This window comes from Zonotrichia albicollis, chromosome 11 (genome assembly GCF_047830755.1).
Source record: "Zonotrichia albicollis isolate bZonAlb1 chromosome 11, bZonAlb1.hap1, whole genome shotgun sequence".
Taxonomy (NCBI): Eukaryota; Metazoa; Chordata; class Aves; order Passeriformes; family Passerellidae; genus Zonotrichia; species Zonotrichia albicollis.
In genome coordinates, this window is record NC_133829.1 from 13,043,479 (window position 1) to 13,071,214 (window position 27,736).

At 42.2% G+C, this 27,736-nt stretch overlaps 2 protein-coding genes across 7 annotated transcripts in view; both read right to left on the reverse strand.

Moving 5' to 3' along the window:
- The window catches only part of NEDD4 (NEDD4 E3 ubiquitin protein ligase), a 51,112-nt gene extending 44,134 nt beyond the window's left edge, over nt 1-6,978 (reverse strand). The window contains exon 1 of one of the 2 annotated variants that reach the window (XM_005487843.3): nt 6,879-6,978. In XM_005487843.3, the coding sequence (XP_005487900.2) occupies nt 6,879-6,923 (45 nt within the window). In that variant the 5' untranslated portion in view covers nt 6,924-6,978. Of the gene's footprint in view, nt 1-6,253; nt 6,392-6,878 lie in introns of those variants that run through there. The other variant, XM_014267627.3, reaches the window with a different exon arrangement.
- Nucleotides 6,979-17,100: 10,122 nt separating this feature from the next.
- Nucleotides 17,101-27,736, reverse strand: part of RFX7 (regulatory factor X7) — a 93,655-nt gene continuing 83,019 nt past the window's right edge. For all 5 annotated transcript variants that reach the window (XM_074549394.1, XM_074549392.1, XM_074549391.1 and 2 more), the window contains 3 exons: nt 27,056-27,263; nt 24,534-24,829; nt 17,101-23,639 (listed from right to left, as the gene is read on the reverse strand). In XM_074549394.1, coding sequence (XP_074405495.1) covers nt 20,328-23,639; nt 24,534-24,829; nt 27,056-27,263 — 3,816 coding nt within the window. In that variant the 3' untranslated portion in view covers nt 17,101-20,327. The remainder of the gene's footprint in view (nt 23,640-24,533; nt 24,830-27,055; nt 27,264-27,736) is intronic.

Sequence of the window (27,736 nt, forward strand, 5' to 3'; positions counted from 1 at the left end):
GTTTATCTAAGACTGCTCTCTCAGCCCTATTTATGTCCTCAAGAGTCTCTTCCTGGATATAAATGTCTACCCAAGCTTCTGACATTAACCTGAATGGGTCAATCTGAATTTATTGTGTCTGCACAGCTAAAGAAACTGAGCATCCTCTGCTGCTTTGCACACACAGGGAGTTGTCCAGGTTTAGAGGCCTTGTACCCAGCTGCTCTGTAACACAGACATGCACACAGCAGCCCTCAAAGGCAGCAGCTCTGGGCACTGCCTTGCACAGGGATTGTTTGTACAGATGGAACAAGGACCTTCAGCTTCTGACAACTTCTGACTGCCAGCCATTCCACAGGCTGCAGGCAAAAAAACAAACAAAAAAAAGAATACAATAATGTCAAAACTGAACTGTTAAGCTGTTCCCTCTGAGAATGTAAGTAATCCAATATGAATCAGACAAAAACAGCAAATAGAAGAAATATTGTTTAAACTACTGAATCTGCCAAGGAGTGGTTGCACACGGTCTGTATGAGTTAGGCTGCTCCCAACAAATTCAGGTTTAAATTGTTTTTAGGGGTTATATAGTATTTTAAAGCTATGGGGAGGGGGAATAAGGTTGAGACACATTACAGAGACTAAACTATTCAAAACGTCTTGGTCTGATTAAGTGAGACAAAACATCCTTTTCCGAGCTGAGTCAGCAAGATAGTTATCTTACTATCAACTTCCAGGTTTTATCATTACTTTATTGTTAATCATATTAGTATATTCTAAAGTACATGCTCATGATGCTAGACAAAATAGCTGGGACTACTAAACCATACCATTTTCACCATCTCTAATAATGACTCCATTTACTAACAGATACTGTGTAACAAGGGATTAAATAAAAGGTTTCTGAGCCACTATGCTGACAATCAGTAACTTAAAGGTTTAAAGGCAATGCCTTCCAGCTTGTGATTCTCTGAACAGATAATAAAACAGAAATTCTTTTTATGTATGCCTTAAAATAGTTGTACAATGTGTTCTCAGAGTAGCAAAGCAAGTGTCAAACTAATCAAGTGGCACTTGTAGAAGAAGACAGTTTAATTCCACAAAAGTCACTATGAAACTATCTATGTTCAATGAATGTACATCAAGATGAGGCATTCTTGAACTGTTCATTTTGGACACAAAACAGCACTTGGAAAGAAATTTCAACTTTATAAGGAGTTCAAAACTTGTTCACAACCTTGGAATGGTCTTGCCTGGCTTACATTGTTTGCAGTCAATAATTACAAAGGACAGCTATTAAGAAACTGTTCATCCTCACCCCATCCTTTCCAAATTCACATGGTAGGAAAATAACACCAAAGACAACTGGGAGAATGAGTCCTGCTTTAGTGATAGAAGTCCAAGAGAGAGCAGAAGCGAGAAGACAAATATAAGCAAGAAGAAAGAGTGAGAAAAAAGCACAGATCAAGAAATGGTGGCATGTTGATAACTATAGCCAAAGCCAGGATGGTTCATTTAATGTAAAACATAAAATGGTACTATGTCCTGGACTACTAGAGAGCTTTTTTTTGAGGAAGCCAATATAAAAATGACTGAGTGGTCTAACAGGGAACACTTGGTAGTAAACAATTCCTCTAGGCAATAACATCCTGTTATTCTTTTGTTCCTGTTAGATAGGTCAAGAATCAACTACCACTGAAGCCAAGATAAGAGCACCAAAGCTTATTACAACAACAAAACAGCACAGCAGCATCAGCTTGAAAGATTCTGCCAATATCAGGGACTATATATTAAAGCTTTCTTAAGATTCATATCATGTCTACATATAGTACTCATTTGAAAGAAAGCATTTCCACAGAATGGGGAGCCTTAGGAGAAAAGAACTTCCTGCAATAATCAGACCTCTCCAGTGAGCCACACGTTAGGTGACATCCAAATGATAGCAAGTCCTTTTAGCATCATCACTTCCCCTCACCAGGAGATGGAAAATGGAAAGGAGACTTTCCCATCTGACCACTGCTTCACAAGCCAGAGAACACTGTCCCCTCTACAGTGACCAACAGAGCTGAACCATTTTTTTAAAAGAAATTATTTCAAAACAAAGTTTTAGATTCACAAAGATTCCTATTACAAAACTACATTAATTGATCTTTTAAACATAATGAAAGTCATTAACTTCCTCTGCCAGTTACAGATCAGTCTTAGTAATTCACTAGAAGAATTTAATTGTACCATGTGAGCATTTTGTGCTCATAAATACAAAAGTCTCATCCATTAAGAAATGCTGGCTGTTACTACAGATTGTATTTAACTACAATCTGCATTTGACTACAAATTAAAGAGATTCAAGACAACAGAAGTCCACTAATGGAGTTCCCAATTTGTCAACAGAATTTTAAAAAATCCAAAATCTCCCAACCCATCCCCAAACACTTTTTCACTATGTGCAACCCAGTATCCATACCAGTGTTTATTAGTTCCGTGTAAAGGAAATGCTTTAAAAAAAACAACACAAAACAAGCAGAGGGACATAAAATAGCTTCTGGGAACCACCAGATCTACACAAATTACACTGCTGTTCAAAAAAATGCAAGCAAACTCCAAACAAAATGAGGAAACCTCTCAAGACTACAGGCCAGCAAGCTTCACTATTACAAGAGTCTCAACTAACCCAGATACGTGGGATTCTAGGCTATGCCTTGCAGTGGTAGTTCCTCACAGCCTAGAAAAAACTGAGAGCCTTTCTACAGCCCAGAGACACCAATGTCTGTTTTTTCTGTCTGAGGGCCTGTATAAGAACAGTCAGACATTGCATACACCTTGTACAGAGGCACTGGGGAGACCACAGGCTTTGAACAGGAATGGAAGCACTGGGCTGTTCCAGCTCAAGCACAAAGAGCCAAACAACATTACTGGTTTGGTCAGAGGCAATCCCAAAGAAGATTAGTCCATGCCAGTGTCTGAAGTCATGTCTGAAATGTTTTAACTCATCAGCATCACCTTCAAAAGACAGCAATATGGGAAGAGTTGTGGGTAAGGTGTGCAGAAGCTGAGAAGACAAACCATGTATCCTGGACATTCAGCTCACCAACTACAAGCCAAATAACCATAAACAACCTACTCCAGCAGGAGATCCTAAAGGAACATAACATATCTAAACCTTTCCAGAATGAAATACCCTATGGCTATGAGAAATCTTAGGCAAGCTGCAGTAAACAAGAATGCTTGTTCTACACAGGACAGGTCTCAACTGACTGAGCAAGCTGAAATGGCAAATGCATGCAAGTAGGAAGTGCATTTTTGCCTGTGAGAAGTTCCCATTTCTAATTTCATCCCTGAAAGCAACTGCACATAATAGATACAAAAGATCTAAAAACCTATCTAACTTAGAATGTTATCTGGGCAACATAAAAAGAGCTAAAAAAATAAGAAGTCTTTGATTCAGGCTGGGAGTATAGGAACTCTGACATACAGACATCTGTACATTAAACTATGAAAGACATGTATATAGACAATCATTGTTTTATTGAATGCCATTCCAAAGCCCTACCGTGCAAGCAGGTATTATAATAGAAAACAGAAGTAGATACTGGACAACTCTCTAAAAATTACATTTCTAAAAAGAAATTATTCCTTGTGTAACCAAAGAAATAACAGTGCATTGGCTAAGATACCAACAATTCTTCCTTCCATCTTTGAAAGAGCATTCCACAATTACTGTTAGAAAATACTTTATTTGGTACTGCAGTCAATTGTCACAAAAATACAGTATATGGAAGTGAATACCTCGTTAGAAAATGCTTGATTAAAGTGATTAACCTACAGAAATCCAAGTCTTAACAACTTGAAAGTTTTGAACTTTCAAAGAAACCTGAACCATTGGAGTCATCCTACTCTTGACCCTCATAGCAACTGCCTTCGTAGGATATGTTCTGCCATGAGGTGAAATATCATTCTGAGGGGCTACTGTAACCACAAACCTATTCTCAGCCATCCCCTACATCGGACAAACACGAGTCGAATGAGCCTGAGGTGGGTTCTCTGTCGATAACCCCACACTAACTCGAAAAGCCCCTCTTCCAAAAGCCTGCTGTGACAAAGCAGCAGCAGGGTCAGCCCGCTCCTGTGGGTGCAAACCATCACCGGCCCTGCATCCAGAGGAAGATGTACCCGAGCAGGCAGGCAGGGCAGGGCTGGGCAGTCAGGGCAGGGCTGGGCAGTCAGGGCTGGGCAGGCAGGGCTGGGCTGGGCGGGGCAGTCAGGGCGGGGCAGTCAGGGCGGGGCAGTCAGGGCGGGGCAGTCAGGGCAGGGCTGGCCCAGCCCAGCACGGGCACGCCTCAGGCCCCAGCCGGGAACGCTCCCCCAGGGCTCCGGCAGCAGAGAGCGCTGCCAGAGGAGCCCGACCTGCTGGGAAGGAGGAAGTACATTTTATCGCATTCCTTTCCCCTCTAAAAAAAGTTACTAGGGTGATAAAAAGCAACATGTTGTTCTTATTTCCATCCCATTGGAGATCTAGTTTTCTACTGCTAAGACCTTGCTCTGAATACAGAACTATTGTTTTTTCCACGTTGACCTTACTAGTGCTCATTATTGCAATATTCAACTAAGCCATAAGTCCTGGGGCTGACAGGAGACTTTTACAGAGGAAAAACTGAACCAGAGAAATTAGGGAAAACTGCACCTGCTAGATTCAGGCACTGCAACTCAGACACCTAAATACAGCACTGACACAAACCCACTGTATACACAATAACACCTTCTTTATCCCAGCTTCTTTTTGTGTCAGCAACACCGTATTAGCAATCCTTTATTGAGTCCAAGTGATTAATACACCTTTAACAAAGAAATCTGTCATAAAGGCCCAACCTGAGTTTGACAGAATCCACAATAATACTGCATTCAACTCCTTCAACAATTACACCAACTTCTCCTCACTTGCCTTCCTAAATGACAATTTATTTATAATTATTATATTTACCATAGGATCATATCCAAAAGCTGCAAAGAGAGGTTTTGCAGATAACATTGCTTTCTTTTCTCAGACAATTCTGATTTACACCCAAAGCAAATCCATCTTGCAGAACAGGCCCCAGAGCAGCCCTGGGAAAGCAGCAGCGCGCAGACAAACTATGACAAGACTGCAAAACAACGTGGGGGGACAACAGAAAAGTCCTTGATGATACTTTCAATATGACTTGGGTTTCTGGCTGTGTTTTTCTTGTGCTTCTGTGTACACAATCTTAAACTCTGTGAGGACAAAAGAATTTTCCATTCTTGTATCCTAGGCAAGAGCAGTTAGCAGAGTAGTTTTCTCGTAACCCTAAGATCATTTGTTTTGTTATTTGCGCATGCAGAATCTCACACAAAAACTATGAAGATAACTTTACACACTCTTTACACACAAATCAGTATGTACTCACTGAGTATTAAAGTCTCTGAGCATAAACAAACTGCACTTTTCACATATGTCACTTGAAAAACTTTGGCTAAGCTTTTGAATTACAGAAGAAGTTAGATCTAATGGATTTTGTACATGCTTTTTCCTCCCTTCCCCCAGTTCCAAAGGAACACATTTATGCTCAAAAAGATAGAGGGAAGATGAGAATTGTTAAATTTTAAGCAGATTTCAAAAAATTTTCACCATAGCAATGAAAGCTACAAAGCTGATAAACTGAACAAAGCTTAACAGTGTAAAAGTAGAGAGCCTAAGGCATGGAATCTTTTGGTAGAGCTACATAGCCTCAGAAAGTTACTAGCAAACGAAAACAGGATCTTGCAATAGGAAGTGTTATGCAACCCTTGCAGTATGGAGTGCTAATTTAGTATTAGAAAACCTAGGTAATTCAAATATAAAGAAAACAAAGTAATTCAACAGCTTTTTAAGTTACTTCTCCAGAAATAAAGCACAACCTGAGAAAGAGAGCTATGCTAACAAGAAAAGGAAAAGTATTTTAGAGCTTTAACAAACCGAATTCCTATTATGGATGCAACAAGTACGCATTAACACAGAACTCATCACTGCCTGAACACAAAAAAGAGCTGATCAAAGACAATCTTGGTAAAATATCCTGTTGGCTCAAAGACAACATTACTGACATTTCACACAGGTCACCAAACAGCTTTCAGAGGTACTGCTTTTAGTCTTCCTGCATCTGCAATTGAAAAAAAAACCCTGACTCTCCTTCTTCTTGATAAAGAGAACCATTCCACAATAATCCGGCCCACGCACAAGCCTCGGTTACAACGCAACAGCCACCCCCACCTGTCTGCCACTTACACCCAGCACAGGTACAGCCCCAGCCACCTTCCAAAGATCCACGTGCTCAGGAACTACGACCTGAGGACAGAGGCCGCTGCACGAGTCGCTTTCAGTCACCCACGCGTTTATTGAAAAAAACACCGACACGCAGACAGGTTTGCACACTCCCGCTGATGGCAATGCTGGGATGAGCCCCTTGGCTCAGGCACCGCTCTAATGCACGCACGGCTCTGTCACACCGCTGTGACAAAGCCCGGAACAAAGGCGCGATTCTCCGGTACCGGGAAGGGAGCGGGGGGAGAAGAAATCCCGCTTCACTCCGTCACGAGGAAGTTGCGAGCGCACGCGGATCCCTCCATCCATAGAGGAGGCTCCACAGCCTCCAATGGGAGAAGCCAGGAATGCCGGTGCTAGACGGCGCGGCAGCCGCCACCTTACGGCGGGCCGGGGCTCAGGGCAGCCGGCAGCGGGGCGCCGATCCCGCCGGAACCCCCCTCATCACCTCACCCCGCTCCCCCGCCCCGCGCCACGCCGCGGCAGGTCCGCAGGGAATACCCGCCCCGCAGGGGGTTCAGTCCCGCGGAGAAGCCGCCACCCGGCTCCGCGGAGAGGGCAGCGGGGGGCGGCCAAGGGCCTCGCTCACCTCCTCGCCCGGCAGCCCGAGCACCTCCGCAGGAGACGCCGCCATGGCCGCACGGCGCGCGCCCCCCGCCGCCGTGTTTACCTACGCCCCGCCCCGGGCCCCGCCCTGTGCCCGCCCCGGGCTCCGCCCCTCACCTCTTCCCATCGTCTGATTGGCTCGTGTAGCCTCGGCCCCGCCTACCCGGTTGCCGGCGGCGCCTTCCGATTGGCTCTCGCACCGCGCCCCGCCTGGAGACACGCGCCGCGCGGGCAGCCTGAGGGGGCGCGCGGCCGCCGCCCTCAGCCCGAGCGCCCCTCAGGGAGCCGCGGCGCGCTCCGCCCTGCCCGCCTCGGCAGCCCTACCCAGGGCCGCGGCGGGATGACGCCGCCTTTCTAAAAATTTTCCTGGTGCTTTACGCTGTCCAGGTCTTTCCTTACAGAATCACCGAATCGATTATGTTGAGAAAGACCCCTTAGATCATCGGGTACAACCTACGACCGAACACCATCGTGCCAACTAGACCACGGCACCAAATGACCAGTCTTTCCTTAAACACCTCCAGGGACGGTGACTCTACCAACCTCCCTGAGCAGTATCTAATCACCCTTTTTATGATTCTTCAGAATGTCTAACATAAATTCTTCCAAATGTCTAACTTAAACCTCTCCTGCTGCAGTTTGAGATTATTTTTGCACCTCTGAGGGCCAGGCCCAAACTAGGAGCTCTTGCCTAACCCCTCGTATTCAGGGAACCTGAAACAGCAAAAATTTAGGGAAAACTGAGAGGAAAAAAGGACTTTCCCCGCCAGGATGAGGCAGTGCTGCCTTCCAGGGTGCTCTGAGGAGGAAGGAAGTCCCAGCTGTGTGAGGAGATGACCTGACATAACATCCAAGTGAGGAGGATGCCAGAGCACAGAAAAAAATAAACTGTAAAAGCTATATCTGAAATCAAAACAATGAGGTTGTCAAGACTTTTCTCGAGAAAAAAATCTGCTTGCCCCCCATGGAAGCCTGTGACTCAATCCCTCAGGAATCCCTCCCTGACCATCCATATTTCCAGCAGGGAGAGGACAACAGCAAGAGCTGTGCTGAAAAAGCTGTAAATAGAACGGTTTAGTCTGAGCTTTGTAACCATAACCCTTACTACAAGCTTAGGCCAAACTCCTCCAGGCAATACCATCTGGGAGTGCAGAGAACATACCTCCCTCTTAGGATGAACATGCTGAAAATCACTGGTCACTAACAACAAACAAATGTAGCAGCACCTGTACTGGCAAGGAACCAGGGTCTTTCGTCACCTTTCAACTGATCCAACCCGGCCCCTCATGCCCTGGGTGACCTATTTCTGCCATCATCATCTGATGAGAAACTCTTCCCTTTCCAAAACAAACACAGACCCAGGCTCAGCTCTTTGGACTGTGCCCCAAGCAGACCACAGAACATGCAGGTAACACCTCCTCAGAAAGACTCAGGCAAACCTGTGCCCATCAGCACACACACACACACACACACACACACACACACACACACACACACACACACACTCATCTTCTCCTTCCAGAGGCTGACCAGATACCCCAAGGAAACACAGTCTCAATATCAACATCAGTTTGTGCATGTCCCAAAATCAGCGTAGGGTGCTAGCTATGAAAATTCAGGCGAATGTCTTACAAACAGAAAAAGTGGCATTGGGCAAGTGGCTTCATGAATTGATAGATTTACTTGGGGAAAAAATGTGTGTTGCAAGACCAACCAAGCTTTGGAAAAGTTTTTGGGTATTTCAAAATAAACAGCCCTCTTCTGTTTCTGAATAGACCCTCTGGACACCCAAAGTTTCCAATTCCTTTGGCTCAGCTTTGCCTACATCAGTCTTTAAGTTTAGAAGTGTGTCCCAATTGAAGTTTCTGGGTAACAGCCAAGGAAGGAAAATCTGCCTAAGTTACAGCAGGCATGACTTCCAGGTCCAGGTTTTTCTGGGATTGAGTATAACAATGATTAGTAAGTTGTTGTTACAGCTTGCTAGAAAAAGCATGTGGGTTTGTGGCTGTCAAACACCAACAGTGGGTTTTGCAGTGCTGTCTCATGCTCTGCTAGAGTGTACAAAGCAAGTCAAAGAAAAGGCATCAGAGCCCCAAAAGCTTACAGCTGAGGTTTTTTGTATTTTTTTTTCATAATTGTAGTCTATTAAAAGATACTCTTTTTTTTTCTCCCTATAAATATCTTTCTACACATTACTGTCACTATCCGGAACTCTGCCTGCCTTTCTGCAGTCTCAGTCTCAGCTTTTCTGTACAGTAAGTGCTATAAGAAAAGCTTCCCAAAGTCCTGTTTAATAAAGGCTTTATTGTGAATATTTTATTAGTGCATTACTTGTTGGACTTCTTTGTAGGACATCAAAACTCAAACATTAAATTTTAAGTAATGTGTCATTTCAATAACTTTGAAATTTAAAATAATTCCCTTTTGAAACTTACAACAGGACATTAACATACTCATTTTGTTATATTACATTTTTTAAGTAGCAGAGTAACACAGCACTGACTCTGTTTTTGTGTGGAAAGACCACTGAGTGAGAGTAGGCATTATTCAGTCAATGCCCAAATCCATAAGCAGATGACCTGCCATGAACAGGTCTGAAACACAGAACTTGTGTTTCTGGCTTTGATACCCAGAGGCATCCATACATTAAGGTAAGGTCTATGTGCATTTTCAGTGGGATCAATAGTTATCTCCAATATTCCAGCAAGATATCTATCTCTTCACCCAAATTATCCTTTTACTTAAAAATGGGGGAACATAAACCATGATATGTTTGTTAACAAACATTCAGTTCTTATGTTGGATATATATTTCCAGCATTTAATATTTTATGGTGTTATGCTATTACAAACTATTAGTGGAAGAGAGATATTCTGAAAGCAAATAATTGATTTTCAGTTGCAGAGAATAACCTGAATCTGGATCATCTAAGTGCAATGGAACACTTTGTATATCCATACCATTAAAAATCTGTTAATATTTTATCTTATTAGTCCATCCCAATAATGAGCTCTTATCTGGTAACAAATTTGACTTCTCTTGCCACCTAAATGAACCTTCAGTCCCATGAAAGATTAAAAATTTACAAAGTTTTAAAAAAATCGCATCTCTAAGCTGAAGGCATTCATCCTGATAGATCCAATTTGTGATTTGAATTTTATATACATTTAATGGTAATATGGTTTGTGTCTTTCTTTATCATAAATGCTTTTCCTAGGCCAAAGAGAATCTCTACACTATAATACTGAATTACTTTGAAAAAAAAAATCAACAAAGCAGTGTTGGCTTTTAAAGGAGGAAATTATGTGGATAAAGGACATTTGTTTCAGAATTCCAAAGGATTATCACAATAGCCTTTGATTTAAGAATATATGTTAGATATAGTGATGGTTAAGTGATAAAAGCTAGGACATCAAATAGCAGGATACACTTTTGCTACAGCGGATTTTAAATCAAACTGGATACATTATCTTTGCTGCTCTTCTTTTAAACCAGAGGAATAGAAGTCATTTTAACTGCAACAAAACAAAATAAAACAAACCCTAAACAAATAAACAAAAAACCCAACAAACCACTCCGAAAAAAACAAAAAAAACCCCCAACAACAAAAACCCCCTAAATCAAAATAAAACAAAAAAAAAAAAACAGATGCAAATGGCAGAAACAGATTTTTGTCCTATTGTCTTTTGTTCTACTGAGTCATACAATAGAAAATGTTATGAACCACTCACAGTGTCACAGTGATAGGTAAATGGAAATCTGTACAACAGGGAATTCATAGAAAAACATTATATTGGTCATGAGTCATTGCTATGACTAAGAGAAGTAAACATCTATTGCTATTCTAATAATCTCAATTTCTTACTATTAAGGCAATGTGTCAGTAAGGAGACTGATGCAGAGATGAGTTAAGAGCCCAAGACTTAACACTCTTGTTGGCTTTACTGTTAAATGCAGGCCAGATCCTGGCAATTAATACTGATTTCAAACACCATGACAACGAGATGCAAAACTGATCCAAACATGAAGGCCTATATTTATATTTTGTAAGCAAGTTCTTCAGTCTGGTAGTCACTCCAGGCTGGCAGCTGTCTCTGCATTGCATTGCAACTGGGCTGCTTTTAGCTCATTTGCAGGTTTTCATCAGCCCCTTCCTACTCCTTTTCACTCTCAGTTCTCCAAAGTCACAGGTTCTGTTTTCCTTAGCTTTTCTTCTTTCCCTTAAAAGCAAACATCTCCTTGTTTGGATACATGTGCTTTGCCTGAAGCCAAGCCACTGCCTCCAGCAGTCTCAAGCCCTGCAGCTCCTGCAGGATGACAGCGAGGTGTGACCATCACCCAGGGACAGACCAGATGTGAACCAGAAATTCTCTCCTCAAGTAGCTCCTTTCCAGGGCGACCTGCAGACAAAATTTCACACTGCCCTCCAAGCGTGGGCCTGCGTTCCCCAGGCACCAACACCTGCTCTGGGCCAGCTCCCTTCTTCCCTGCCTCCCAGGAAAGATGCTGAGCTCTCCAACTCTCACAGGGTAGAAGAGAAATACATAAAAAATGTTTTTCCTAATTTTTGTGACTTGTATAACAGTTTACGAGCAATTTCTTTTGGAAAGATCTCAGTCTTGATGAGCAAACCTGCATAGTAGGAAGAGCAACTATAGTGGAGGTGGAATGTCACACTCATTTTGTGCATATGCATTTGAATGAAATGGTAAACACTTGTCTGAATCACCACCACTCAGATGTCATCTTCTTCTCTCTATTTTCAGCTTGAGGGGGAGGAGAGCTGCCAGAACAGAAACCCTGAAGTGATGAGCTCCAGCCAACTGCTCCCAGATTAATTATCCACCGGTGATCCCGTGTTTAACACACTACTTATGGATATTTTTGCTAACAGCTCAACCCGTCGCAATGTTAGACAAGTAAGAACTTTCCAGGGATTACATATTTGGGCTTTTCTTCTTTAAATACCTTGAGAGTATCCTTCTCCATATGTGTATGAAGTAGTATGTGCTGTATCCTCTTTGCCAGGGCCTAAAACATTGCTAAGACCAGGAGAAGCTGTGTTCTGGTATGGTGTGTGACTGAGCATCACTAACACACTCCCATCTTCCCACATCTCAGTTTCACACAAGAAGCTCCTTCTTAGAGTGTTTCTCTCTTATTTCATTAGGAAAATGGCAATAGTAAATAATTGCTGTTATTAGTTGGTTTGAATTACTTCTGAGGTGTTTTTAATTTCAAATATTTTTGAGTACACAGATTTTCAATGTGTTATCCTTGGTCCACTGATTGGCTTCCAATGATCTTGAAAGTTTTGTCACTGGGAATTAATTACTGATAATAACAAACTACACTTAATAGTACAACATCCAAGAAATGTCCACATATCTTAAGGTCTGGCTGGCATAAAAAGTAATCCCACAAGAAGGTGCTCCTAAAAACCAGGCTGACTGACAAGAATGTAGAGCTTTGTACATGCTGCAAAATTATATTTATTAATGATTAGAGTATTACCTCTGCCAAAAGCAAAGGGAAATGCAAATATCCTCCTATTATCATACAGCTACTGTTTTAGATAAAAGGTTAACCTCAGATAATTCATAACAGGTCTCCAGCAATTCCTTATTAATAAACACTGAGATCTGCTATTTTGGTTTTTCAGAGACAGCCATTTTAGGCCCTTGTGTTAGTTTTGCTGTCCACAATTAATCCTTGTCAGAGCAGATTTTAGTTTATGTTTTTGGTGCAAGAACCAAGAACCTTTGAGCAGGGCCTCTTAGACACAGGCACTTCATCATCATTCTTATCCATACATATGTAGCAGGAAAGATGGTTTTAATTTTTCAAAGCAATTTTAAATAGAACCAAGGAGATTTTTTTCCAGTCAGAATTAATCATTGCTTATACACAGCTTTTTAAACAACACATTTCAAAATGCCTCTCCTTGTCTCAGAGCAAGGAGGATTTGGGCATGATCCCTCTGGGAAATGATTATCATAGCCCTTGGAACAAGTGTCCTTTTGAAGTACTGATAGAGAGCAGGCAAATAGAACACTCAGGGGTATTCTTGATAGGGGAAGGAGATGACCAAGTCTTTATCAGTTAATTTATAATGTAGGATAAGTTACAGTGCTGTGGTTTCCCATCCATACTAGAAACAAAAGAATATTTGCAAAAAGAGAGCCCTATAGCTCTCTAAGTAAGTATGTTGAAAAGTACTGATTGAAGGCATAGGTAGGCTGGCTACCTGAGGAAGGCTGCAGGGACAGCTTCTCTTGAAGGACAGGTTCTCCCACTAGCTACCTCCTCCACAGAGTGCTTCAAAAACCTGAGGCTACAGATGGACTCAGCTCCAGCAGCAGGCAGGCAATGCCCTGTTCTGTTTAGTCATCACAAAAATGCACTTCAACAAGTTAATAAGTGAACATAAGGCTATCAACTCCTGAAAAAATAGAAATGTATTTTCAGCTTCCCATGTATCTTCTTCTTCCTACCTTCACCACATATGAAGGCTTTAAAAGCACATTTAGCTTATTTGGTATAATATATATGCAACTTTAAAAACAGTTCCATCAAAAAGTGGCCCCTTGTATGCATAGGTAGGTTAAAATGAAGCTCACAAGCTGCTGAGGCTCATTTCAGTCCTTGGGCCAATTTTTCAAGTACAATTTTAACATCTGACTCAAAGCCCCCCTACACCAACAGCAGCCTATGCTTTGGATCAGCAGATACTGCTAACATTGCTTGAACCAGCAGCCTGAGATCCACTGCAATTTTATTCTAATAGGCATCATCTAATTAGGTAGTGTGGATAGGCAAAGTTCCAATGATACATAACTTATCATAATCCATATGAAAGCAGTTTATTTCAAAGGAAGCTGACAGCAGAGAAAAGATGAGCCACAGGGACAAAAATGGAGCCTTTTAATGATTTCAGAACTGAGGTATTACCAGATATAGAAAAAGGGTAGGCAGGCCCAGGAAGAACAGACTCAGGAGGAGGCACGACAAAGCCATTGGAGAATAGATATGCAAATGTTCCAACACATTTCAAGTATTTACATCACTGGTAGGATATTTCCTACGTTCCCAAAGCACATGGCAGAAATGTTATAACCTATCACGAATTAGAATAATTCAGTTATGTATTCTGCATATCAGACAGTCTCTTATTTAGGGTATTTAAACACTGTAATCTGCAAGAAACAGCTGTCTTTTTTGCACTAAATGCTTTCTAAACAATTTTTTCCATATCCTCAGTTCACTTCTGACTTAATTAATCTGGCTTTCCTGAGTTTGTATGTCACCCCCTTCTCTTTTTTTAACAAGTTGGGTAAGAAGAACAAAAGAAACAGAAAGATTTGCAATTTCATCAGGTAATGTTAACTATGCAGTAGAAGATGTTGGTTTGTTATAAAAGCAGTAACAAAGGCACTCAGATCCTGTGAAGTAATGCTTAAAATGCCATTTGCTGGAATGAGCACTACAAAGAGAGGACAGTACAGTCTCACATCCCTTCAGATCCCTCAGCTGTGCAGCACAGAATGGGCTCCAATCCACACACACATCTTGCCTATGGAAGGCCACCTTATTTGAGTTTTTACAGGACTTTCCTACCAGAAAACAACCTCTGCTCACTACTTCAAAGGTCAGTCAGAAAGGATGTTCACATGAGAACTTCCAGCTGCACTTTGAGATAAAAGGCAAGGACACCCAAGTGGCATCACTGCCAGCACTGAGTGGGAGCTGCCTGCAGCTCCTCTGTTATGGCTACCTGGCCAAGGTTTCCTGCAGCCAGAGACAAACACAGCACAAGGACAGCACAGCCCGGGCCTGGGCACGTTCAGGTTAATTGTTAACTATTTCGTGGATCCCAACTCAGAAACATCTTAAGCACACAGTCAGCTCCCTGCTCCTTCCTAAGTTTGGAATAACTTCCCAGGGTTGCTCCAATTTGTAAGCCTCACTATATATTTTTCTTCAATCTTGTCTCCTTATCCAAGCTCAACTTGTACCATTTTTAAGAGAGGGAGGAGAGCAGCAAGATCCAAGCATTGGTTAACTCTGACTTCAGATGGAGCTTCTGTCTCTTGAGTCTAGAACAGTTTCCAAAGAGCCATTTATTCTGTGACCACATAATAATGCAGGTCTGCTCTAGAGAAGAGGTATCAGTTGCCAGAGACACTGTATGGACTACGTGAACCACTGCCTCATTTGGCACAGCAATCCCTAACCCCAGAGGTGGAATTCTGTTTACTGGAATACCAGCTGCATTCACACATACAGACTGGTATTTCTGGAGATGTCAAAATATTTCAAAGCAATTGTTTTGGACTTCCTCTGGATGTCTTTATTAAGCACATAAGCATCTAATAATTTGAAATCTACAAAGCTCATGACTTCAGCTCCAAGATTTCTACCTTCTTAAATCTTTCCTGTTAGGACATTTCCATTCAGAGATTTGTTTGTTTAAAAAGGATCTTTCGATCCTTTTTACCAACCATTAAGACAAATTCTTTCAAATTTACAGCTGAGAGGTTCCAATTAAAACCCATTATTACTTCAGGTGAACCAGCAATTTCTAAAGTAAGCTTCTATTATCTTCTACATTATATTCCATTTCATACCTTGGGAGTTTTAATTTGTATTTTTATGACTGTGGAGCATAAAGGGTGTCTGTCAATTGTTCATTGAGAACTCCTTGTAAAGCATGTTTAGAATGCAGTGAGATATATTAATAGTATTTCCTCCCACAATATGTTAAAATTTGTATCTTTCTGATTCTCTTTCATTTATGTTGTCTCGTGTCTCTGTGATAATTCTTTTTCTTTGTTGATGAGCCTAAGGGATTTGTGGAAACATCAAATCTTGTCACCTGCCAGCTCATCTCAGCACCTCAATAGTCTGGGATGTAGTCTAAGTCTGAAAAAGTGCCTTCTCTTTGGCATGAAAACCTGAATATTTATCCTCTCTCATTTTTGTGTAGCCAGCTCCTGCTCTGTGGCAATGCCTTTCCATCCTGTTCTCACAGACTGTGCTAGGCACGCTCATGGGTTTACACGCCACTGTGCAATCCAAGTACAGCCCTCCATAGACCAAAGCACACATTTCCCCTTGGTGCCAGCAACTCAAGCCACACTAACACTACCTTGCAAGAGTGCCTTATGAATGTGGAAAGCAGAAGCAGGCAAGCACCAACACAGGGGATGGCAACAGCAGCAATGAACGTTCTATGTCACAACTGCAAGAGCTGGCACCAGGCATGAAACCAACTCTTGGGCTGAGTCTGACCAAGGCACCCCAGCGAGGAAGATTCACCTTCACACTCAGCTTTACTGGGCTCAGCAACTGCAGCAAGGGTCAACTGGGCAGCTGGCATCTGTCATTGCACAAACTACAAAGTGCTGTATTTTAGGCCAGCCCTAAAGCACATTTTCCATATAAAGAAAAAACTCCAGAAATAATTTTAATACAAAATGTTTTTATTGTTTTTGAAAACATTTAAAAAACAATTTTTGAGCACTTTCAATAAAAAAAATAACTGAAATGCTACTGCAATATTCAACTACTGTAGTTTCAGCAGTACAACAGACAACAAAACACTGGGGAAGAGGGGAGAAACTGGATTTCCTGCACTAAATGAAAATGTGGAACAGGGATTTTTCTTTCCTTATGGTGCAGTAAATAAAGCACAGTATAGTACAAGACTATTATATGATCCTCAGATGCACTGCACAAGAAACGCTTTCCTTCTTTTCAGTTCGGAAGTCAGTGCTTATTGCAATTATTTGCAAATTATTTACTTCATGAATTCTTATCATGATAAAATGATGCAAAAATGTTTTTCAACACCAGAACAATAAAAAATAATCCAAGAAAGGAACATATTCAACAATAACTAAGCTGAATTAGTTAACATAAAAAAGTAAATAACTTGTGAATAACTATGCTCACCTGGTTAACACTGAACCAGCTTCAATACAGCAAAAGAATAAAAAAAATAAAAGTGGTTACAGGAATATATCTAGTACTGTACAAGATTAAGTCATTAACACTCATGCACGTTTTGTGATCATGTATTAACATGGTGAAGCAAACTAAACTTAATTTTTCCTGCTGCAATATTCTCATGTAAGAGAATCAAAAATAGAAATATCTCATTGAGATCAATGCACATTGCTACATAAGACAATTTCACCTGTCACTTGTAATGACATTTTGCCTTTTAATAATGAAACACATTAAAAAGTTTTTTTTTTTCATTTTGCCTTTTTTTTAAATCTGTGGGCCGTATTTGTTGCATTTATCCTAAGGAATGTGCCTGCCACAGGTTCAACAGAATTTTAGTGCAATATATGAACCCAGAAAGTTTGCTGGACTAACCAAGCAATCAAATTTAAAGTGTTTGCTGCAATACTGTACACAGGGTACAAATTCACTAGTTTGTATACTTTAGCAAAAACTGCTATCAAAATAATTTATTTCTTATGTTAGTAGGAAGCCAATAATGTAAACAAGGGGTCAGAACTGTCTCAAATTCAAAGTTTTGGAGTATCTGACAAAGACAGGCTTCCATTTGTTAGGATCACAGAATTTTCCTTTGGGTATTGCATACTTTGGTGTGCAGTAGTGCTCTGTCTCAATGTATCATAAAGAACTAACTAGCACTAAGTAGAGGGACCTAACATTAATTATAACACCAACACACAAACATCTCTAGAATGATACATACCAATGTACAAAGCTGTGCCTGTGCCTTGGATTTTACTTGAAATAATTCTTATCAAATTTAATACTTTTAATTTTAAACATATATTTGCTTTAAACCCACTGATTATAGAATATTTCTGCTAATTAAATCACATGTTAGGCCCAATGTAATGCTTGCGTTTAAAAGAGAATTTTAAACACACTTTTAAAAACCTTTGGTGATGGCTGCATAATTTAGAATGCATCAACTTTAAATCTACTTTTGCTTTTGTGAGAAATCTTAAAAAATCTAGCAGTTAGGCTGAACCTTCCTTGCCCCAGGCAGCCCTCAGTGTCTGAGGCCCGAGGTGAGGCCAGCCCACGGCGGGGCCCGGCTGCTGCAGCTGCCACCGAGTCACAGCATCACACAAGAGCCCAGCTGGAAGGACCCTCCCCTCATCAAAGCAGGTTTCACCTATTGACAGTAGTGCTGGCACCTCACACACGCTCAGGAACAGAAACAGAAGGTGCTGAGTGTCTCTCAGACCCATCCTCCTACCAGGGTGAGGGGATGTTCAACACATCCTCTCAAAAGGCCATGGGCAAGTACAGAATTCAAGCCCTGCCTTCAGCAACTTCGGTCTACAAGAAAAATGGTTCAAGTTTTACTGACACACACCTGGCAGGACAACAAGCAGAAAGTTACAATGCAGCTTTTACTCTCCTCCCCATCACCTTGGAGGAGTCACTTGGTCTGAAAGCAAATCAACATCCTTGTGCTTCAAGGAGGGATCAGAACTCCCCAGGTTCGCTCCTGATGAAGTGGCAAAACTTCTGATGCAAGCACAGAGAAATCGGGCCCGCACAAGGTGCTATTGCTTGGCACACCTGCTTGTCCTTCCAGAAGCCATAAACTGGTGATGAACTGGGGCAAGGGCAAGAGAAGCCATGATATACCAGCACCTCCAGTGCCAATGCAGCAGCACAAGTTGAATCAGCACTGCCAAAAAAATTGACCAGTACTGGGATCTCAAGTCATTTACAAAAACTGAAGAAATAGAAGACCACCAAGTCACTTAAAGAAAAACACTAATCACATGAAAAATCTGAGCATCTTTCCCTTAGAGAAATCTAGGGGGGGTTTACTGAACCTCCCCCTTTGTAAATTTATGACCACTCATCAAAGAAATGCAAAAGAAGAAAATTTTTCCTGCTCTATTTTCTGCTTTGTGTCAGGTCACAGGAAAAGTAATCCATTTCATACTAGGCTTAAGGGATAGTATTGTAGCATACTCAGTGCACTACTTCTTTTGTAAAAATCTGCCTCTGCAAGTCCTCTTTCTAGTATCAAGGCATAGCTGGGTAAATACCTCTCCCTTTTGACCATTAGAGATCCAGGTATGCCATGCTGATAAAATAAAAGGTCTTTTTGGTTTGAGTGAACCAGTGAGACAGGAGTCTAATTCTCATTTTCCAGAGGGGCAGCATTTTTTTCCTTAAAAAAACCAAAAAACAGATTCATCAACCCTGTCAAATCACTTTTGAAAACTGAATTCAGGCTTCTAAAACAGTAAGTACTTTCAAAAGAAGTTTTACCAGAAGAATGATCAAATGTCTTACTGTTTATCTTTAAAGTGCCTGGCAGTATTATGGCTCTATATGAAATATTTTTAGATTAACCACATTTTCTAATATTTTAATAATCTTTTGTTTGAGACAAAGAGGGGGAGCAAGAAAGACAGAAAGGCTCAACCTACTGAAATAGAAAAAAATACCATCTTCCTATGCCCTCTACTAGGTTGGGAAAGAGCAAACTTAAAAAAAAGGAGCTTTTAGAAACAGTATTTTAATGAGCTCCAGCAGCTCTCTATTAAAAAAAAAAGGAAAAAAGAGGGAAAATATCATGTTCCTTCTCTAGCATTGATACACAGTCCCTATCACTTTAAAATATGGGGGTTATGCCTAGATTAAATCTCAGTGCTCAAAATCTTTTTGCATTAATTTTACCTAATACAAAAACATTGACATGAGAACTAAAATATCAAGTATGTCATGAATATTAATGGATAAAATAACTACATAGATTTATTTCTCTTAAATAATAAAATTTAGTGCATCTTTTTCCTTGATCATTCCTGTTAGCTTTTCCCATCTCTGTGTTTTACTGGAGATGCCAATGGCACCAGTGCGACAGAGGTTTCCCCAGGTTCACCATCGAGCAGTGCTCCAGGCAGCTACACAATGATCAGGCATCTGCTGTCACCTGGTCCACTTGCACCCACTCCCCACCACATTACCTACCTGCAGGCACCCTGCATTTCACACCTGGATGGCAAAGGTCAGTAAAGATCACCTACTAAGAAGTAACAACCAATATAAAGTATGGAAAGCCTACAAACAAGCTTGAATTAAAACCCTCCCAAAGCATCAACCATAGCTGTCATCACTGGCTGCCATTAACCACTTCTTTATTTGCTAAAACAAGAAATGTTGAATGGGAAACACTCCAAAATTCAAATTTTAATACTGGCTCTTTGATAGCCCATCACCTTCAGAGATTTGTTTAAAATTGGTAAGACTGCCTTTTCCTTACTGAAGAATGAGCAACAGGTACAGCAAACTTTTTTTAAAAATGCCACAATACATAGCAAGTGTTTCTGCTGCGGGAGGCACTTCCATTAAGACAAATACAATACGTCTGTCTTTTAGATACAGTGTGCTACATACATATTATAAAACAAGATTAACCCAACATTTCAACAGCAGGATGATCCTTACTCTCCATCCACTCAAAACCTGATGCAGTCATTGAGTTAATGGATTCATTGCAGATTTGTTGAAACAAGGGGTCATTTTTTAATTCCTCCAGTGTAGCATCATCATCTTGTCCCTGCTGACGACCTGGATCAAACAGTAGATTTGTGTCTAAAGTGTTCAGATCGTTAATGCTGCCTGAGAGCTCGGAAGACAACCTGATGTCGCTGGGAAAGACAGATGCAACGTTATTGAGATCTGATGCCACCTGATTCACCAGCTGCTGGTTTGTTGGCAGACTGTCCTCCCCTAAAAGGTCTTTTACAGTGCTGCTAAAATCTAATTGCTGCTCTCCGATGTCTGATTGTGCTTGGTTATCTCCAGAAGAAAAACTGATCTGATCGGTGCTGCTATTTTTTGTGAGGTAATTTGGTGTTTGGAATTCATAAACTGAAGTGCTGGAATTGATCATACTTTGTGGGTTGGCACTAGGAAAAGCACTGGATGTCTCCAAAATCTGAGTGAGATTCATCCTGGCTGTGTAATTTGAGGGCATGTTGTTCATTCCCAAACCTCTCACTGCATCATCACTATCAGAATCAAGTTTGTTTAACAACACACTGGTTATTTTTTTAGTGTTTGTTTGTTTCTGAAGAGACGGGAAGGCCGTCTGCATCATCACAGTCAATGGGACTGACTGGCTTCTCTGTGCTATGTTATTGGCACTGGTGTCTGCATGGATATTAGCAAATACATTGTGAACTTCGGGAGTCACCGGACTTCCAAAAGGCGTCACATTAGAACGTGGTATATTTGACACAGGGTAAACAGTGCTTCCACTGAGATTACGCTGGCGATGGACAGCGGGGCTCACGCTCCGGCATCTCAGACTGTTGTTGAGAGATGAACCAGTTCCTTTGTTGTCCAAAGGAGCAGGAACAGCAAAGCCCTCCTGCTTGGTAGTGCTACTGACAGGGGCTGCCTGGTGCTGCACAGGTGAAACAGGAGTCACGCGACCGAAGTGAGGGTCATGGTGGCGCGGCTGAGACTGGTACGACTGGCCAGGAACTGCAAAAGCGTGAGGTTTCCTGAAGCGATCTTCCACCAGCTCCTGGTAGCTTGTGAGGATGCCATGGTTGGCAACCGAGGAATTACCAACCCCACTGTAGCCGTTGTTCATCCACTCCAGCTTGGTTTTGTCAGGATGGGTAGCCATAGGCCGCTGCATTGGCTTCACAGGGCTACTTGATATGATGCTGGCATCGTGGTAAGCCATGCTAGAGCTGATGGGAGTAAATGCAAACGGGTTTCGGCATTCCACAGGACTCGGAGGGACGCTGCTGCTGCAGTTGGAATGGGGTGTGCCAATGGGCGTGTGCCGGCTGCTGCCCAGGGCACTGTCTACGGGCGTCGTCTGAGCCAGCCTTGAACAAGGGCTCTCTCGAGACATGTTCTGAGATCCAGCAATCATTTCAGAGGTGGGTGTTGGAGTCGGGGTGGGAGTGGGAGTTGGGGTGGGAGTGGGGGTGGGAGTGTGAATTGGAGTGCTGTTGTTATGGATCGAATGGTAAAAGTGCGTGCTGCTTGGATGAGATGATACGGGAGCTCCTTGAGCTGCAGCCTGACTCTGAAGCGCCATTCCTAGACAACCACTGTAAGGATGGGAATTATTCATGGACATTTGCTCCTCCATGAGCACCAGCTCCTCCACAATGCTGTCCTGGGTAAGGTCGTCATCAAACGAAAAGAAGTTTTCATTTGACTGAGGGACTGTATGCTCAAACTCTTTCAGCTCAGACTGCAGAGGTAACTGATTTGAAGACTGTGCTTGTATTTGATCCAAGGAGTCCTGGATCTGGCTCTGTAACTGCTGGCTGTACACATCCTGCTGCATACCTTCGCAGTGCACCGGCTCCCACGCCGACTCCTGCAAGTCACTGGAGCCAGAGTGCCCAGCAATACTCATAACACTGATATCTTGCTGCTGATCACAATTCACAGATGCAAAATCAGAGGTTTTGGTGATATGGTGCCATGTATTTGGGTTAAAGCTGCCATCAGATTTTGAATCATTTTCTATGATAAACAAGTTTCCTTCCAATTTTACTTTTATATCTGGAGATGATGCTGATGCAAGCTGCTGTTCTAAAGCAGGATCACAGGTATTTAAATTGGTGCTCAAAGAAAGGTCTGTTGCTAAGTTTGCAGCAGCTGTAGGAGGTACAGGTACTGTCACGGGTACCTTGATGGGAACTTGAGCAAGCGTTGCTGTGTTGTCACTGTTAGCTATTGATCCAACCTTCAGAGCCTTCTTAACATTGTTCGCTTTTTGACCCTCCACGGCATTGCCAGTTGCAAACTGCTCCACTAGTGGTTTCTTTACAGGTGGTAACTGGGAATCCTGAAGTGTGGAAGGTTGTCTCTTTCTCGGACTTTTAGTGCATGTTTTGTCTTTAATCATAGACTCACCAGTAGGAGGTGAATTGATGCTGGTGCTGGACAAGTTTTGACTGGCAACTGTGAGCTTAAGAGTACTTTGATTATTGCCTGCTGAAGAAACTGGTGTGATTTCATCAGACTGTGTCTTGTATTTGGTCCCTGCTTCTTCAGCTTCCTGATCACAGCCCTTACCTGGTTTTAGCTCCATGACATCATCCGTTGAAACCTTCAAGGCTGCAACCTCAAAATTAATTAGCTGTGCAGGAGGCAGGTCAGGGGTTGCCTTTATGGATTTAGACACGTCAGAACTCTCTTGGCCCTGTGCAGAGTTCTCATCCAGCAATGCTTCTGGTTCTGTTTTGATCTTGACTGCAGGTGCAGCTGCAGCAGTGCTAGGCTTGGATCCTGGAGACTGAAGTGAAACAACAGATCCATTTTTAATCTGTGGACCAGTCCTCCCTTCTTCCACTGCTCCTGCACTAGTGCTAACCGAGGGCGTCTGTTTGACGGGCACACTGCTGCTGCTCGGGGCGAGAGATATTGCTGTCATTTTTACCACGTTTAAGGAATTCACGTGTGGAGCTGGCACAACAGTCTTGATTGGGCTACTGGTAAATAGCACCGTGGTGGGAGAGCGGATGGTGAGAGCACTGGTGTTTGCTGGCTTGGGCAAGATCTGCGGGTAGCGATGCCGGGCAGAGCGGTCACCAACGGGGCTAGCGGGAACGTTCTGGGGAGTCTTTGGTGGCTGCTTGACTGATTGCATGTGCTGAGTGACCACCTGAACGTTGAGCGGCAGGACCTTGCTGTCCGACGATCCCATAGGACTTGGAGAAGTCACCAACTGCCTGGTTCTTGGCACCTGTAAAGAGAGAAAAAGTGTGGTAACAAAGCCAGAGGTCCCCAAGCCCACACATGACCTCAGCCCCAAGCACTTCAAAAGTGAAAGACAATATAGCTCAATACACCAAAGCTAGTGAATATCAGTTTGAAACAAAATAAGCTCTTCTACTTGTCCAAGACATCTTCTATTTCTCTGCCTAAGGATTGGTAGACAGACACATGCCTCCTACTTTTAAGGCATGAGGCACTGGTGTATACACTAGTCTGCTCTTCTGCTAATGAAAGGGTCATTCTCATACAATCCCTCACCACCTGGGAAAAAAAGATTGACATACAAAGGCTAAAGAGGAGAGGATGTGTTCAAAATACTGCTCATTGTTAACGTTTCAAAATTGAGTTAAATACAAACTCACTATCAGGCAGAAAAACTGGCTTACCTATCAAAATGAACAGCACAGTGAACATCTTAACACCAAATAACGTTCTTGTACTCCCTAGCCCAATTTTATAAGGCTGAAAGACAAAAATATTGTGTACTACAGACATTCATTTAAAATAAAATTGTACCTGTCACTAAATGCACTGGGCCAATGAAAAGCAATTTAGATTTTATATCAGGGCCTCAGTGACCCACACAACTGGTGTCAGCTCTCTCATCTGGTTAAACTTCATGTCAAGGCTCACTTTAATGACTTCAAAGATGAACTTGGCCTATGTTACAGGATCAGAAATCTGCTGCCTCTGTATCAACCCTGTAACTAACGTGCTATAACACAACACAGACAGAAAAGCATCAAGGCACTCCAGCCTTTGAATGGAAACTGTTCTAATCCACTGACACCCCTGCTTGGTTACTGGCAATGTACAACCTTTCATAGGGTGGATTCTCTAGAGAATTGCTGGAGAGCATTACCGGTATGGGGCTGGGGACAGCAGCCACAACAATGCCAATAGGTGGCGGGGACAGGATGGCAGGACTCCCGTTAGATATACTGGTCACACCGTTGGTGGCAGCGCCTTCTGTTTTCTTTACTGGAGACTCTCCTGGCAAAGGAGACTGCAGTTTCTGTTCCTGCTGCTTCTTCTGGATCTTACGCTGCAGCTGCTGCTTAGCATCAACAGGAGATGGCAGAGTTTTCACTTGGGGTTGAAAAGAATTACTTTCAGCAGTAGGTATAAAAGCTGAGGGCTGGGGGATCCCTTTTATTCCTGAAAACAAAAGAAGAACTAATTACAACCAAACATACCCTGTCTGCTGTGGTGCCACTTCTACACCTAACAGAGAATATCTGGCAGGCATCTCCAAAACCATTCTGGGAACACCTCCTCCATGAACTGCTCCCATCCATTTCATGCTTCAATCTATTCAGCTTCAGTTTATTCCCACATTTGTGACAAAATCTCTGTCTTTTAGACAAGCTGGGCATTAGCTGCTAAAATACTCAGTATGGGCCTCTTGTTTCTAATAATGTGAAATGGCACCTTGTGTGTCAGCACAATCTCAGCCCGGCGCTCTTCACTGAACTGGCAGCAGAGGGCGGCGGGCACGCTTCAGATGAGCTTTACAATCCAGCACCTGCCGTGGTTCTGTTACCTGCTCTAAGGCAGCTTGAAATGAAAAATGCTTCCAGAAAGCTGCGGGTCTGTGTCACAGGGGAGCAGTTTGGAGTATGTGACATTATCTAATGGCCAAGGCATTAAATACAGTGCATCTAATATCAGAATGGATCCAAACCTCTGTGTGATCAGGGATAATGGGGGAAAACTGCAAAAGGACAAGTGTTCAGGAAAAAAAAAAAGAAAAAAAGAAGAAAAAATTCAAAAAACAATGGAAATTAGAATGGGAGAGCATTTTTTCCTGAAGAAATTACTTTATTGATTACAAAGCAGGCAAGTGCCGCTTCCATGGAGAAAACAGACTTGGTGTCCTCTGTGCAGCTAGCACTAATTTCCCTTACAAAATCACATCATATTTATGATCTTCTGTTTATTAACAGTTAAGAAGATTAGCATGCTCTTTAGAGACCAAATAACCTTGCTGAATTACCCCTTCAGAAATGGTTTAACATTGTTCCATTTACACTTTGAGGTTACAGAGTTTTAAAATTACTCCTAATTATAAATTAATCAACACTATCTTACTACATTACTAGTTTTACTGATGCAAATTTTACAATACTAAACCCAAGTATTTGGTTTTGTTGGCCAGCACATGCTTTGGAACTGTGATTCTGCATGCATTCTGCATGTACCACGAGTGGTTGAATGTCACAACATGTCTGCACTTCCACAATTTTTTCTTCACAGAGCAGAGAAATGCCCAAATATATTGCAACTACTGGCACACAATTATTCTATATGGGCAAGTAATATTGATAAGGAAAAAACCCTCAAACTTTTCTTTGAGAGTAAAAGTTGTTTTTGTCTCAGTTAATGCACAGAAACACTGTAGGTCCCTGCAAGAGGAATGGAATTATTTTTGTCATCCTAGGAAGAACCTCTTCTAAAATGACCATCCAAGCCATAGAGGCATGCACTGGAGGTAACTGCCCCTTTCCTTGAAGGAAGCGAGGAGGGGAAGCTCCATGAGTGGAAGAGCTGTCCATACACTGAGTGTCCCTTCCAGCAGCATGGCAGGCAGGACCAATGCAGCCAAGGTGGTAGGTCACAGTGGAGCACACAAGCAGCAAATGCCACCTGTGAGGTCCAAGCTGGAACAAAGGAAAGAGAGCTGGAAGGAAAAAGAACATGATCCAGAAGGGGATCACTTGAACACTTTCCATTTAAAACTGTCTCAAGAGGTTGGCCTTGATCTGAAGACTATTTAGCTTGATAGGCCTAGTCAGAACTTCTCAGAGGCAAGTCTAGAGGCATGTTGTGCACCTGCATCTCCCTTCTCATCCTTCAGTTTTGTAATTTACTTTATTCAAAGTCACCAAAACACACTAAATGATTCAGTGACTGATTTTGAGCATGTAGAAGGAAACAAACCACACCAAAAAACCTGCTCTTGACAGAAAACTGTTTCCAAACTAGGGCAAGTTAGCAGACAGAAACACAGCTACCAGAAAACCAGCAGTCTATCTACAAACCAGCACTGTAGCAGCACCAAACTCCTGTTCCAGCCAAGAATGTGAGTTCAGCACAATTACTCACACACCCTGAAGTGCTTCAGAAGACCAGGATCCTCACCAAAGGAATGGGAGGATCACCACCTAAACCTGAGACCAGTGCTGACTTTCAGATGTTTACTCAGACTACTAGCAAGAACAGTAATTTTCAGCAATGTGACGAAAATCACATAAATGAATGCTGAATGCTCAGAGTCAGTGGCAAAGTTTGCCCTGAAGAGTAGAGAAGTGCTTTCTCAAACCAAGCTGTCACTACTCTCTGCAGGAAGATCCCCCATTTCACCATTCAGCATTATCTCATTACCTGCTGGTGCCCCTGCCATTACTGTTAAAGCTGCCATGGACTTGGTACCAATATAGTGACTTTTGACCAGGAAACGAGCCAGTTCCAGCACGGTATCAAAGGGCTGGCTCAGCACCTTCTGGGCCCACTCACAAACGAGGCGGCAGGCTGCAGACACCACCTCCTCATCGGCACTCTGCAGCTGCCCCGACGGCTCTGCTCCATCCAACTGCACCAAACAAACACAGGAGGAAAGGTTACTTACATGAACAAGGGTCATTAAGGCATGAAAACAAAAATAGAAAGCAAATTATTGTCCGAATCACACCAGAAGTTGGAGTAGTGTGTTCACAGTTTTACATGAAATTATGAGAACGAGATCACAACATCAGTATCTTTCAAAATTAAATGTCTTAACAATAATCTGTGGGTTGTTCCCAAAGGCATTATATAGAATTGACATTTCTGGAAGAAAACCACAGACAGAATCCTAATATTTGGAGCACCGACAATTAATTTCCCCTGTATTCAGGGTCTTGTCAATTCAGTAGTCACTATTACCCAGGAACTGCTTCTTTCATTAGGGTATCTCTTCCCTAGCACTGACTTAAAAAAATACAGTAAAAGCAAAACAGAATCAGAGTTTAAAATATGTATATGGTGGATAGGAACACTGTAGATGTCTACCTCACCTCCTAAATT